Source organism: Spea bombifrons, chromosome 1 (assembly GCF_027358695.1).
Source record: "Spea bombifrons isolate aSpeBom1 chromosome 1, aSpeBom1.2.pri, whole genome shotgun sequence".
Classification (NCBI taxonomy): Eukaryota; Metazoa; Chordata; class Amphibia; order Anura; family Pelobatidae; genus Spea; species Spea bombifrons.
In genome coordinates, this window is record NC_071087.1 from 14,785,692 (window position 1) to 14,801,553 (window position 15,862).

Sequence of the window (15,862 nt, forward strand, 5' to 3'; positions counted from 1 at the left end):
TTCTGCAAGACATTCAATGACATGACATGAAACCGTGGATAGGGGAGCACAACTCACGCTTAAAGTAAACTTGAATTTGAAGGGGGGTCCCTCGAAGAAAGCAGCGCAGTTATCATCACTTCCGGTGACCAGACGATAGGGCCTCGTTTGTTTGATGTCCACAGAGTTGATGACTTTGTTGTGACCGGCAATTTCCCCAACGGAAGAGCCGGTGTCCCAGAGGAAAACCGAACCAAACCTAAAAGATAAAAAGAATTGCCGTGAAACTGCCGGGCGCAGGGGAGACGAGGGCAATGCATAAGTTACACAAAAGATAATACAAATAACCAATCCATAATGCAGATTCTGACACAGATACCGTTAAAACAACTTACAGCATAATGCATTAGTCATGTTCTACCATGTATAACCAGGAACCTTTAAAAACGCGAAAATGTATAATTTTATATATAAATAAAAATATATTTTAAACAAAGGGACAAGAAACACCTAAAAAGTATGCATAACAAAGAAAAGTGACATTTAAATCTTGAAACAGGACTGTCGCTTCATGAACAATACTTTTCATAGACAGTCATATATTAGCATCAGTTGGAGTTGCAGTCAACGTCTGGATTTTGCTGCCTGCCAATGTTTCCAGGTAAACAATGCAATTAAAAACAAGCAAAAAGATGACATTACCTATACATACAAAACGTGCTTTAAAACAGGAACAAGAGCTAAAAACCCATCAAGTGCAAAAGGCATAAAAAGCAATCTAACTGGTTTCAATAGAGGCTAAAAATAAAGTTACATATATTTCAGCTGGAAGTTTACATAATAAAATCTTATCTCTGGAACACACTCTGCTCACAGAAGTATACGAGTTACAGGAAAAATCCACAAATCACGCGTAGCTATAGAAACCCGGGTGTGTGGGAGAGACACGCAAGCAGAGCGAAGTGCTAAGAACGGATGGTTTATGGAAAAAGAGCCATCATCTGAAGGCAGTCTAAGAAAGATCGGGAATAGTTTTTCTTTTCAGTTTTTAAAGGGACAGCATAACATCACCAATGTGTAAAAATAAGTATTTTCACAAGGCTCCTCCGTAACCCAATGCTTCTCGCCACTGATAAGCTGCTGGAAGGGAAGCACCGCCATTGGAATCAATTCTACATAACCCCCTATCCATTTGCCCCCTTCCTGCAGCTATTAGCCATGCAAGAGATGTGTTCACCAAAATCTACTGCCATGCCATGTATCCAGTGCCATTCACTGAAGAGCTGGTATGAAGAAAGTCACAAGGATCTAATGCCCCCCACCTGTATTTGCACATAATCGCTCCCACTGAATTTAACCAAAAACTACAAAAAATGCTGCAGCTTCTTAGCCCAAGGCAAGTAATATATATATATATACACATACATACATATATACACACACACACACATACCGTATATCACGTACAGCTATGGAATCACTATCCTGGTTATTGCCATCTATCGTGTAAATGCCCGGTTCTATCTATACATTTACTGAAGGCGCCAACATTCATTACAGATAATTAAGCAGATCCATAGTTTTGTGTCCATCAATACATTTCCATATATAATCTTAAAACTTGCAGTGTTCTCTTCAGGCTAACAAAGGTTTACATAGGAATTGTAGGAACATTCCTCTTTAAAACCACAATCCGTTCAGGGGCTGCAGCTTCCTGCATTCACATGACTTATGTTTAAGAGACTGCAACTTCCTGAATCAAGAACATTAAGACGACAAAATAAATCGGATGGATTTTCAGCAGCATCATCGTACAACTGACAAAATAATCAACAATTAAAACACAAGGCAGAAGTTTTGAATGACATTCCTGAATTGATTTCTAAATGTATAGAAAATGAATTGATGCTAAGATTGATGACTGGAAGGAGTAATCACCCGTATGTGCGCCCCCGTAGTACACATACACACTGTATACGTGTAAACGCCATATACGGTATGTTTATATCTCAGTATACTGAACTGCAGCATTTGGGAAAGCGACAGATCTGCTTACATCAAGGCTGGCTATCGCCTTCCCTTATAAAGAGCAAGTTTGTTTGTTCCATGGTAAATGTCATGGCCGTCACGACTACCTTCCTCTCAGACCGCATCGTGGAGGTCTCTGTTTTTTTGTTGTTGAGATTCTGTTATGCAAACTGTCCGGTTATACTGGACAAGCCAAATAAGTAGAGTTTTCCAAATTCCAAAGAAAATTTTCAATAAAAGGGGAAACTGAGGAAGACTATAAATGCCACCCATGTGGCTAGAATACTAGGTCATCACAGTACCGTGGGGGCACGTGGCCACATCAGAAGCCTTGGACCATATCACACGACAATCACCGGACTGGAAGACTACCGAGATATCAGAGGTAGTAAATACAGGATATATTGAATATCTGATCACTTAATATATTAACATCAACGCATTAACAGAAAGGGGGGGGGGGTTACACCGTGAGCATATACCTAGAGGCTGCCATTACCATCAGTTGTGATCCTTTGGATGACTCTTCCCGCTCAGACATCACACTAAACCAATCCTTTATGGAAATGCTAATTAAATCCTTCTCGCAGGACCATTAGTCAGAGTGGGTGATTAAAACCGAGCTATTCTATTGTTCCCCATAATGCAACGAGGTGTCAATGGTTAATATACCATAATATGACATATACTATGTTTTGTAATACAAATCAAACAACAAAGTATCAAAAATGTAAACCAGAAATCATCATTATTCTATCAGACAAAAGTTTGTCAAAGTCAAAGAAATTTCAGATACGTGAACAAGTTGGAGGGGGGGGGGGGGTTTAAGGTACCCTAAATCCCAGTCAGTGGAATTGGTCAATGGGTGTATTAATTGGGTCTGTCCGTGTAAAAATTGAAGTGAAAACGTTTTAATCTGATGCTAGAATGGGGGAGGGGGAAACGTTCCTTGTCCATCACAGTGAGCTTTTATTCCCAAACACCTTTTTAAACAGACAAGTAGTGTGTTCAGTGTATGAGATACTAAATACCAACAGAAAAAACAGAAAGGACCCTCTTACATCAGGAGTTCTGAAGAAACACAAATTCGAAGGTGGAGGAATTTGGAGGAAATGGCAGTGGAATAAGAAAATCTGTTTGGCAGACCCCCAGCCTCCACCTTTATGTACAGTGTTTCCACACAACCCCAAGTTAACAGAGGATGCGCTTGGGGTATAGATAAGTACTCCCCCCCCCCCCATATGTTCAAAAAAAAATTTAAAAAAAAGTAAATTATGGGTTTAAATCACTAAAACTGTATGGTGGCGGTGGGGGGTTAATACGATGAGATAAAGCACATGCAGCATCACAATTAATGAAAAAGGAATAGAAGGGGGAAAAAAACAACGCCCCTTGACCAAGTTGTCAAGCTGTGTAAGAAAGCATCAGTTCGGTGTTGTGTGCACCAGAAACTTTTCCTAAAACCAACTGCATTTTACTTAATGCCAAAACCATTCCTTTAATGAAATATCCCCCTTTTAAAACATAATTGTATATAAAAGGTCCATCACATTACAATACGGAGACCCCTCATTGTATTATACGGTTGGTAATTTTTCCTCTGGCAACACACAATGCAGCGCCGCAGAGCGGAGAGCTTTAGGACTAAACTTTTTTGTAAAGTATATATCATCCTAAAATATCATCCTGCACAAAACGGTTAAGGCTTTAGTTTGTTTCACTTAAGGAACATTTAAAAAGCACAAATATTGTTTCAAGGTCTGCTACAAATAAATGGGGTATTTGATGAAATAAAAACTCATTTACAGTAGCACTCTACTAGAGCGTTCCAACAGGACTATGAATGAACATGAATACTGATGTTCTCGTTGAAATACACCAAACATTTAGAAGCAAATCCAATAATCTTTGCCTTTTCACAATATAAAAAGAATGAATTCCGATTCTAGAATGTAGGGCTGCAACTAACGATTATTTTAATAATCGATTAGTTGGCCGATTATTTTTTCGATTAATCGGATAAAAAAAAAAGAATGTAATTTTTATTTAAACAAATGATGTTAAATACAAACAGCAGAATAAAAAAACTTTGATAATACATTTCTTGTCTTTATTTCCCAACCAGCCCCCCAATATATGCACATTTGAGCCCAGGCTTGCTACGCTGCCTCCCAGACATGCCATGCTGCCCCACCACATATGCCACGCTGCCTACCACAGCACTCCATGCTGCCTCCCACATATACCACACCACGCTGCCTCCCACATATACCATTCCACGCTGCCTCCCACATCTGCCACTCCACGCTGCCTCCCACATATACCATTCCACCCTGCCTCCCACATATACCACACCACGCTGCCTCCCACATCTGCCACTCCACGCTGCCTCCCACATCTGCCACTCCACGCTGCCTCCCACATATACCACTCCACGCTGCCTCCCACATATACCACTCCACGCTGCCTCCCACATATACCACTCCACGCTGCCTCCCACATCTGCCACTCCACGCTGCCTCCCACATCTGCCACTCCACGCTGCCTCCCACATCTGCCACTCCACTCTACCCCCCACATGCCACTGTGCCTGATACGCCTTATACCCCCTGAAACACCACTCCATCCTCCCCAGACATGCCACCCTGCCCTCCCCACATATGCCACGCCATGCTGCCTCCCACATCTGCCACTCCACAATGCCTCCCACATATGCCACGCTGCCTCCCACATCTGCCACTCCACGCTGCCTCCCACATCTGCCACTGTGCCTGATACGCCTTATATCCCCTGATACCCCACTCCATCCTCCCCAGACATGCCACCCTGCCTCCCAGACATGCCACTTCTCTACCCCCAGATATGCCACTCTACCCCCAGATATGCCTTATACACCCTGATACACCACTCCGTCCTCCCCAGACATGCCACACTGCCCTCCCCACATATGCCTTATATACTGTATATGCCTTATACCCCCAGATATGTCACTTCACTGCCCCCAGGATTTAGATTCCCCTAAATTAACCCTAAACTCCCCATTAACCATAACTGCCCCTAAATTAACCCTTTACACCCCCTTAACCACAGCATCCCCTAAATTAACCCTAAAGACCCCATCAACCACAGCATCCCCTAAATTAACCCTAAACACACCATTAACCACAACTGCCTCAAATTAACCCCAAACACCCCATTAACCACAGCTGCTCCTAAATTAACCCTAAACACCCTATTAACATAACTGCCCCTAAATTAACCCTAAACACCCAATTAACCATAACTGCCCCTAAATTAACCCTAAACACCCCACTAACCATAACTGCCCCTAAATTAACCCCCACCTCCCCTAACTTTCAGTAGCCCAAATATATATATATTACATATATATATACACACACATATACACATATATACATATACTTACAGTTAGATGAGTGTCACAGCCATGTGGTTCTGGCCTGGAGAAGGAAGGGGCGGGGCCAGTTGTCACAGTGATTACAGGGAGGGGGAGTAAGCAGGAGCTGCTGCACTAAACGGATTATATAATGAGGGGGATTTTTCAGAGCGTTTGCTCTGAAAAAACCCTCATTTTATAATCGATAATAATCGATTCAACTAATCGATAATGAAATTCGTTGCCAACGAATTTCATTATCGATTATTATCGATTTTATCGATTAGTTGTTGCAGCCCTACTAGAATGTCATTTTAAATCGGGAAGATCAGCATTCTGCGATGAGGATTACTTACGTTTCCCTTCCTTCGCCCACCGCGGCGATTCTCTTGCTGTCCTCGGTCCAGGCGATATCTTTGATCCTCCCTGCAAACGGCTGGTACTCGTACTTCAGCAAGTGCTCCTTCTGCGTGGTGTCCCAGATCCTCAGCTTCCCAGAAACATCTGTCAAGAGAAGTATATTCTCATCACCATGGTAATCAGTCAACTTCCTAATGGATGGCATATTTCTCATCAGTCCTTAACAATAGGTTTTCTGTTATATGGTATAAGCAAGATACTTTAACTCTTTCTAGAATGATGATAGTTGACAGCTGGAGTTACTTACTCAATAAAAAAAAAATTATCATAAATAATAATCACAACCTCTGATCTAAGTTGGGAGAGTTAGGTTAGTCTGCCGCATAATAATAATAATTATATATATATATTTAAATATTTATTTTTAAGTATCCGATACTTCCCCTTTACTTATCAGGTCAGAATATTACATACTAATGTATAGAATTACACCAACACATCTGCCACGAATGGCTGTTATCGATAGGAAAGAAGGCAACAACCCCAGCACCAGTTTAGAAAGGTAGTGATCACGGAACAGGGCAGATCAAGTTGAGACATGCTACTTAATCATATGGTACATACGTGCTAGCTACCGACAAAGCAATAATTTACTGTACCTCCAGATGCAATGTAGAACCCACTCGGGGCGTACTTCGCCACCACCACCTGGTGAGCATGTTCTGTGTAGACATCAGCAATGGATGGATTCTAGAAACCAAAACACCGTATGATCACATGTATGTAAGTAAGGGTCTGGGTCATGTGACTACATTAAACTATTCTGTACATGTGACATAAAAGAACGTTCAGTGAAAGCTATATGGAAGGGTGTACAGGGGGGATCATGCAAACAATGACATGAAAGTAAATACTTTGTGCATGGATGAAGAAAGAAAATAAGAAAAACTAATTAAAAAAAATAAATAAAATAACTCGTTTTATCACCATAGCGGCCAGAGTAATTTTTCTGCTAAACAGATCATTTAAAAAAAAAAAAATCCCCATTGTTCACTTGTTGGGAAAAGAAAAAAGTTGTAGTTTTTATTAAAATAAATAAATAAAAAAAAAGGTATCAGATAAATTGCAGTTCCTCTCGTGCTTACACGACAGCGGCGCATTTCCCATACGCTTTCCATCTATAGCACAACTACAGCAAAAGCGTTATAAACACCACACGCCAACTGTATGCGCCCCAAATTCTGTAATTTGGTCACCGCAGCCACGCAGGGCTTTGCTACAGATCCGGAGCTACCGAAAGCGCAGAGACCTAACATGCTTAAGGTTTACACATAAAGCACATTTCGGATTTAAACAGTCGGCGAGCAGATAGAATCCCCCCCAGTCCAAAGGAATCGTTATTAAAAGGAGACAGCGGTGTGTACAGAGGAGCGGGGGATCGGCTCGCAGCGGGGAGCATTAGTATTTAAATATTCTATCGCTGGAGGCTCTCTTCAGCCCGCTCGTAATTACTGGATTTCAGAGGCGAGCGGGGAATTCCACCGGCTGATGAATGCGAGTGGACTGCACGTCGTTATCTGCGTCTGCGGTGCAACGAAACCAAACGTTTCAGAAAATGGTTCCCAAAACACAGAAAAGGGCTTTATTCGGGATCACGGAGGGGCTCTGCGGATTCCACGGGGAACTCGAGTCCTCGAGAAGCGGCTTTTTCACCGAGACTATTAATGAGTCACCGAGCTAACTTTGGGAGCGGCACCGACTCATATTATACCTCCCAGAGGCAATGAAGCCGTGCATCTACTACTACCGCGAAAACGATACAATCATCTTCCAACTATAACGCTCACTTACTCCTTACATAACCACACAAAAAAAACAAACACAAAAAACAGTGAATTATTCACTTACTCGAATTTAAGACTATATTTAAAATAATAAAAAATAAACAGATCCTTGGTCTCATCTCAAAAATGTATCCCTACCCCACGCATGTTTAACTTCCCTCACTGTACTACCCCTTACCACTACTCCTGGGGAGTTGTTCCACTTATCTACTACCCTCTCAGTTAGGTAAACCTTCCTTACATTACATCTACACCTCCGACCCTCTGTTTGCTCCTCTAAACAACGTTAAGCCGTTTCAGAAGACGCCGGCTGGAATGAGCTCGCTTCCAGACCTATGTTTAGAAAGTGACAGCTAAAGGGAGGGGCTGGCGGCGCGTACCTCGATATTCCGGATGATCACAGACTTTCCGTTGGTGTACAGGAAGTTATTCCCCTTGGGGTCTCCTCCGAGGACTTTGGCGACACCTCGCTCCACCTGAGGAAGACTCGCAAATACTTTCTCTAAAGAAAAACAAACAAATATACACACATTAGAACATATAAATAATATAGGATACCGGCACAAACACTGAAGGGTTAAAAGCCTTCGCCGTCACATTATCTGCTTCACAAGGTAAATGAAGCCACAGACGATTTTAACTGTTGCAGCAGCTAAAGCTTCCTCCAGCCGGTGCTGCCGACAGCCGGCGTGTGCGCTGAATGAAGAAGCTGCAGCAGACTCGGCTGCAACAGGCTGGGTGGGAAAGTGGAAGAGAAGTAGAGGAAGCAGAAGCAGGGCCGCACGACGTGGGGAGGGCAGGAGAATATAGGTGCAGCAGGAGTATACCTACAGCTCCACGTATAGAGAGTACACAGCGGGCGAGCCTATGTGTATATAGGAGGCTGTCGTTGTACAGCCGGAAACATCTGTCCAGGGTACAGGGATGGGGCCAAACCCACCAACCTGCTGCTCTCAGGGGGGGGATAGCTGGCTCTCCAGGGATTTAACTACAAGACCAGTCATTCAGATGGATGATGGGTGTTGTAGTCCAGTAAGCCCAGGGCTACGCTGGGGCCAGCAGCACGTAGCGAGCCACGAAACTCTTACACGAATGAAAAATGGAAGCGAGTTGCCCTGCAGCCTGGGTGTGGATGCGGCGGACTCCTGCTGAGGGAAGTCGTGACAGGCCTGCGCGTTAACCCAGAGGTGTGCGGGTATGTGCCTCCCGGCAGTGTGTACGGATTAGCACTCACTGATTTCGTAGGGCATCTTGATGCGTGCGCCCGGGGACTGTGCCGAATGTGTGTATCTCGCTGCCCGCGCTCCCTGCTCTCAAATACTCGGCTCTGCTGCCGCTTCAGTCTTCAAACCCGGAAGCCGGCGGTGAGCTCGCGGCAGCGACGTCTCCCTGTGGCTTTGACCATATATGGTCAACAACGAGCACTGCTCTGCTGAAGCTCCAGCCGGCTGCCTCCAGCGCTAAACCCTCGTACTGTCACAGCATTCTAAAGGGCTGCCGCGGTGTGACATCATCACACGCCGTCCGCCATCTTTACTGAGGGCTCAACGAAAAAAAAAAAAAACCCGCCCACCCATGCTGATCTCCCTGTCTGTTATGTGTGCGCTGTAATACAGACGCAGCCTGTGATCGAAGCACAATACACCGCATAGACCTAAAGTAAACCCGAGTTTCACCCATTTCCGTCCCCATGATTAAGGAAGAAAATATTTATGTCCGAAACTCGAGGTCTACTCGAGAAAAATCGGTTAAATTGATCGCAGAGAACATGGTTGCCATTAGCATTTCCGATTTGTGAGTAGAGTCGTCTGTATGTATATGTCAGGTTTGTATTTTATTTAGAGCGGGAACAAATAACATAATTGGGGCGGCAGCATAGTATAGTCCCCCTGTTGTTGCCACACCAGTTGGGGTAGTCAAGGGTTCCTACTTTACCGTTCACGCCATTCATTCAACATAGGGATGTGTTTGCCCACAACAAATATGGCAGCCAGGCCTTCAAGCTCGTGTCTAGTCTGGGAAGGGGGCCGTGCTTATCACTGCTGCGGGTGTAAATGTTTTGAAAGCGCTCCCTGAGTGGGTTTATTGACGCGGTTTCTTTCATGCAAATTTACATGTGTCATGAACTAATTAAACCCGCTGAGCTCATGGCTACATAGAGAGTCATCTCGGTGATGCAATAAACGGTATCTCTGCGTCCCTCTGAGGGTGAAATAAATCCCTCTCTTTTTTTATTACCAAATTTGGTGCAGATTTATGTCCGTGCCTAAGATGGAGAAGTAAAAGAAGAGCTTTGCACGAGATTTGGGTTATTCCACAGCACTTGTTGAGATAGGTGACGATTACATAATTCAGATGTAATAGAAGCTTTATTTACCCCTTTAAGGGCAGAGCTCTTACTTATTTTTTTGTACCCTTCGTGACAATGGCTGTAATTTTCTCTTCTTTTTTATTTACTGAACAAGAACAAGAAGATAATAGTTTTTTTAATAGTTTCATCTCGTTTACTATTAAGAAAAAATATATGTTGAAAATTTTTTTAAAAAAATACTTATTTGAAAAATCTATTACTCATCTACAAAAGCTAAGGGGAAAACCTACTATTTGTCCTGAGTTTAGAAATACCCAATATTTTTATGTTTTCCTTTTGCTTTTTCAAAAACATTTTTTACAAATCTGGTAATTTTGCCCCCATTTGCTATTTGGAACATCTTTGAAGCTGGCCAATTCAATTTAGCATCATCAAGCCGTATATTTTTGCAAACTAGACACCCCAGGGTATTTCAAATGCTAGTATTATAACTATTTCCATGCAATAATTCTACCACCAGCCTTTGTCAATGTTGGTGGTAGTATTTTCTGGTATGTTTTGTTTCACACACATTGAAATTTAGGTATGAATTTACAGCTACTGATATATGTCACTGCCAAACAACACCCCAATATGTGTTCAAAAACATCTCCTGAGTACAGTGATACCACCCTGCATGAGTTTGTTGAGTTGTTTATGGGCTACAAGGGCACATTTGGGAGGTAATCATTGTTTGGAGGAATTTTGACATCTGGTCAGTCTGTGCCCATGTCCTATTTGGGACATCTTCAACCCAAGCCAATTTGATCATGGTCACTCAATGAGTATTTCGAATGCCAGTATTTTAACTCTTTCCAAGCCATTGGATATGGTGCTAATTTTAGGACATACTTTTATTTTTATTTTCATTTATATTTTTGGACTTTTTTTGCATTTTGTTGGAACTGGATGGTTCTCCTGATGTTGATATCACTGGTGAATTATTTTAAAATGTTACCACTTTTTTTTCACTATTTACTTTACCAATCGCATTGTGTTTATTAAGCTGGGCTCTTGTTAGGACTTACCTGACCACTCTACCCTCTACGTCGCGACTCCCCTGTCCGCAGGCTGCCTCTACGGCTGGGTCTTCCATATCAGCTGTTCTCACCGGCAACAATCCATCTGGAGTAGCGGGCAACCGCAGTAAGACTGCTACTCAGCCTCCTCGGCAACCACGTGACGTCGCTTCTACTCGAGTACAGGAGTGACGTGCACTTGTGACCTTGGTTGACCCTGTGCCCTGTTCTCGGTTCCTACAGCCTATTTTAACATGGACTTTCATTATTCCTTTACCCTTCGTTGGTGTAAGTCGTGCTTTGTGCTGCTGCTCTATTTTGAGCCCGTTAACCCGTTGTGACCCAGATTGTTTGACCTTGCTCCTTGTCTCCTGATTTGGCTTGTTACCGTGAACTTGTGTTTACTGACTTGGCTTGTTTGACCTGATCTTAGTCTTCTGATTTGGCTGCTATCCGTGTTCTCCTGTTGCTGACCCAGTCTGTCTGACCTTTGTGTCTACAGCCCTTTCTAGCGTGATCAACCGTGGTTGACCTACTCTGCTGTGAGAGATCCAACATAATCGTTGCATTACAGCTCAATTGACTTGCATTGTTGAAAGCATGGGGCCATCTTTTCAGAGTGACTCTGCACAAAAGACTAGTCGGACCAGATCTATTTGTAGGGGGTTAGGAGCCTTATTTATTAACAGTTAAGCACGTCATCCTCAACTGAATATTTGTGTACATGCATTGCTTTTTTTGTAGAAAGTCATCAAAACAGAATTTCTCTTTTACTTTTTGCCTTCTTTTTTGTCTTTTTTCTTTGGTGGGTGGCTCCACCCTGTGGATGTTTGAGGCACTTTTGAACTTTATGAATTATGTACATTTCTTTGATTATATGATTTAGAGACTTTTTTGTTTGAATGAATATATGCTTTTTTACAGTAATGATTTATTGTCCCTTGAATCAAATTCCTATGATTGTAATATTGAATCAAGTCCTTATGAAATTATCCTGTGTATGTTGGGTAGGCATTCAAACACTTACCAATAAAATCCCGCATTTGTATATACTCAGAGTGAGCAACTCTTCATTATGTTTAAAAACTTTTAGGCAGCAGAATATTGCATTAAACTTCTAAATAACATAGGAACATAGACTTTGACGAAGGTAAACCGTTCAGCACGTCTACTCAGCCCATTATTCCTGATGTAAGACTCAGGACTTAATCAGTCCTTGGTCTTGTCTTAGATTCAGGATAGCTTTATGCCTATTCAATTGTAACGTTTCACCCTTCGCTGTCTGGACTTCTTTACACTCTATGCTGCTCATTTTCTTTGCCAACCACTAGTGGCCGCCCTTGTCACTCTGCAGCACTCAGACCTGATTGACATGTCCAGCTGCACCTTATAGCATGGATTATAAACCTGCCTGTCATGCCACGGCATGAGTAACTGGGGCTTGGCACTGAACGGGTTAAGGGATTTGACTGAGGTTAAGTCCATTAACATTTGCATACACCTTTCCTTTTGGAGCCAGAACCCATACAGGGTATTGTCACCTTGGACAGGAAGGGATTCCTGTGGAAGAGTGAAGGGCCAGACATCCTGGCTACATCTCCCTGGGGTGTGGAGACAGGGTATCAATGGACACAGGGTAAAATTATTGACTGCATAATGTCCAAAATACGATGGGTGCATAACTTTTGGGCCCCATCGTACATTGCATCCTTATGCAAAGGTGTTATGCGAACATGTCCTTGTGCCAACTGATACAGGTGTGGAGTTTGGTATGAAAATGATAACTAGGACCAGAGAATTATGATGATCCTGGTGTCATAATTATGCCAAGCTCGGTCGGCGTCATATCACAAATTTTGTGATCCCAGACCAAAGTGGAGCAGATATAACCCCGTCTTCAGAAGGTCATGGTTCTGAACCCCCTACTCCCATTCCTTTGCTCAGGTAACAGGAAAAGGGCAGTCTTGGGGGGGATAAAAAGGGCGGCCCCATCCAGAGGGCTACCTGTTGTGTGCGCCCCATCCAGAGGGCTACCTGTTGTGTGCGCCCCATCCAGAGGGCTACCTGCCGTGTGTGCCCCCATCCAGAGGGCTACCTGCCATGTGTGTCCAATCTAGAGGGCTACCTGTCGTGTGCGCCCCAACCAGAGGGCTTCCAACCAAGAGACTTTCCTTCTGTATATGTTGTTTTACCATTATCTGCAATACAGATTATATTATCATATACTGCCTATGGTTTGTTTATTTACGCCTGTCTGTGGTATCCCCTGCACCTGGGCTCCCGCCCTACCTGTGTACCCGGTCCGTGACACCCATGCATGTTTAAATTCCCTTAATGTATTACCCTCTATCACTTTTAATGGGAGGCTGAGGAAACTACTTTTTTTATATGCTGCATATGTTGGACATATATTGAAGGAAAAACACATAGCATTTAGGAGCTATAAGAAGACCCAGAATGAGGTTAGACAAAGTATAAAGCTAAGCTTAATGATGCAAAATGCATTGTTAAATGTGCCAAAACACACAGGTTGGAGAAAATTGCAAGATTAATAAAAAAAAGGTGATAAAACATTTTTAAGGTACAGTAAGTAAAAGTAGAAAATGTAAACAAGGAATAATTAAACCTAAACCCTTGACAACAATTGATGTGCCAGGCACGTCACATTCAATATATTGAAATGGGTGGGGTCCATCTGCAGTATTTAAGAAGCATCTCCTAAGCTTAGCAGATGTTGCTCAAATGCCTCTATATGAGGCATTCAGCAACACAAAAAAAAAAAAATCAATGAAAAGCGCGGTAGTGAGGCATCCTGCCACTCATTAGATGGCTGCACCCGGTGAAAAATAAGAGTCTGTCCAGACTAGGTCTACAACAACTAATCTATAAAATCCATAATTATCAATAATGAAAATCGTTGCCAACCAGTGGGGGGGTGTCTGTGCGATGAAGTTTGGATCCGATTCTTCGGTTCATTCAGTGTCACTCACAGCAGTTACTACTTCCCAGTCCCTCCCTGCAGTCACACTGACGATTGGCCCCGATCCTTTACTTATAGTGTCCACACTGCTCAGCAACTCATCTAACAGCAAGTATAAAATTAATACCGTATTTGCTCGATCATAAGACAAGGTTTTTTTCAGAGCAAATGCTCTAAAAATACCCCTCTTCTTATAATCGGGGTCGTCTTATAATCAGACCTCAAATAGGTCTGACCATGAGACTAAGATCCAGATCCCCCGCAATGCTGCAGGGGACCTGGATCCTCCCGTCTCCCCTCCCAAAACTTCCCACCCCCAACTTACCGGTGCTTCTGAGTCCCCGGGGCAGCGTGTAGACATCTACACGATTCGCGCAAACAAATTCCGCTGCAGCCGGAAGGAGGTGCGGTTAGCAGCGAGGTATGTCTGCGTCCATCGCGCAGACCTTCCCCGGCTGTCAGAGATCAGAGTTCCCCTCACTGGGGAATTCTCTCTGACAGCCGGGGAAGGCCTGCGCGATGGACGCAGGCAACCCCCGCTGCTAAGCGCACCTCCTTCCGGCTGCAGCGGAAGTTGCCTACGCGAATCGCATAGATGGCGCACGCTGTCCGGACAACACACTGGGAGTCAGAAGCACCGGTAAGTTTATTTTTTTGGGGGGGGGTTAAATGGGGGGCATAAGGCATTTGTGTAGGCAGAGTGCTCTATGAAATGCCTTTTAACCCCCTTTATGCCACTCTGCCTCCAGAAATGCCTTTTAACCCTCTATACGCCACTCTGCCTCCTGAAATGCCTTATACCTCCCTATATGCCACTCTGCCACATAATATGCCTTTTAATCCCCTAACTGCCAGAGTGGCATATAGGGGTATAAGGCATTTCTTGAGGCAGAGTGGCACATAGGGGGTCAAAAGGCAAATCATGGGGCACAGTGGCATATAGGGGGTTTGAGGCATTTATGGGGCAGAGTGACAAAAAAAGGAAAATAAAAAGGAATTAAAAACAAAATATTTTTCTCAATCATAGCTTTTATTAAAAAAATGTTTACATAATTTACATGAATTAACATTTACTGGCAAAACTTTTTCCTATAGGGTCATCTTATATTCAGGCTTTTTCTTTTTTTCCCTAAATTATGGTAGATTAGTTTAGGGTGTTTAGGGTTAATTTAAGGGCAGTTATGGTCCTTAGGGTTAATTTAGGGTTCATTTAATGCTGAGGACAGAGTTAATTTAATTTAATAAGGTTAACTTAAGGTGCAGTTAGAGGTAAAGGTGGGCAAACTAAGGGGAATCTAAATCCTGGGGGCAGTGAAGATTAATATTGTTTTTGTTCATAAAGTATTGTGTCAGTGTGCTGTGAACGAGTCTGTGAATGACTCTCTGAACAAGTCTGTGAATGACTCTCTGAACAAGTCTGTGAATCTATGAGGGCACTATGGCATATCTGGGGGGTATAAGGCATATCGGGGGGCAGTGGCGACTCTAGAAACAATATAGAGGGGGGGCACACAAGATACCACAGTCAAACTGGGGGGCATTAATAATTTCCACCATTAAATCATACCACTGAAAAAACATATATAATGTGCTATGGAATGATACTTTTGTTATTGGACAATACAATACTTGATCATTCAACATGGGAAGGCTGAAGCCACAATTTAGTACGACTAATCCTTGAAATAAATATTATAGAGTAAACACAACACCTTAACTTTTCCACTACATGATTTCAGGGCCTAATATTAGACCCTGCTGCAGATATATATAAATATTAGATCCTACTGCTGATATATATTAATATTAGCCCCAGTTGCCGATATATATATTAATATTAGTCCCTGCTGCCGATATATATGTATATATATATATATATATGTATATATATATATATATATATAT

At 42.8% G+C, this 15,862-nt stretch overlaps 1 protein-coding gene across 1 annotated transcript in view; it reads right to left on the reverse strand.

Annotated features, from left to right (window-relative positions):
- WDR1 (WD repeat domain 1) overlaps positions 1–9,024 on the reverse strand; it is a 27,180-nt gene extending 18,156 nt beyond the window's left edge. The window contains exons 1-5 of the mRNA XM_053458281.1: positions 8,843–9,024; positions 7,989–8,110; positions 6,424–6,514; positions 5,761–5,908; positions 58–238 (exon numbers count right to left, since the gene is read on the reverse strand). Of these exons, the coding sequence (XP_053314256.1) occupies positions 58–238; positions 5,761–5,908; positions 6,424–6,514; positions 7,989–8,110; positions 8,843–8,858 (558 nt within the window). The 5' untranslated portion in view covers positions 8,859–9,024. The remainder of the gene's footprint in view (positions 1–57; positions 239–5,760; positions 5,909–6,423; positions 6,515–7,988; positions 8,111–8,842) is intronic.
- Between the last annotated feature and the right edge of the window lie 6,838 nt (positions 9,025–15,862).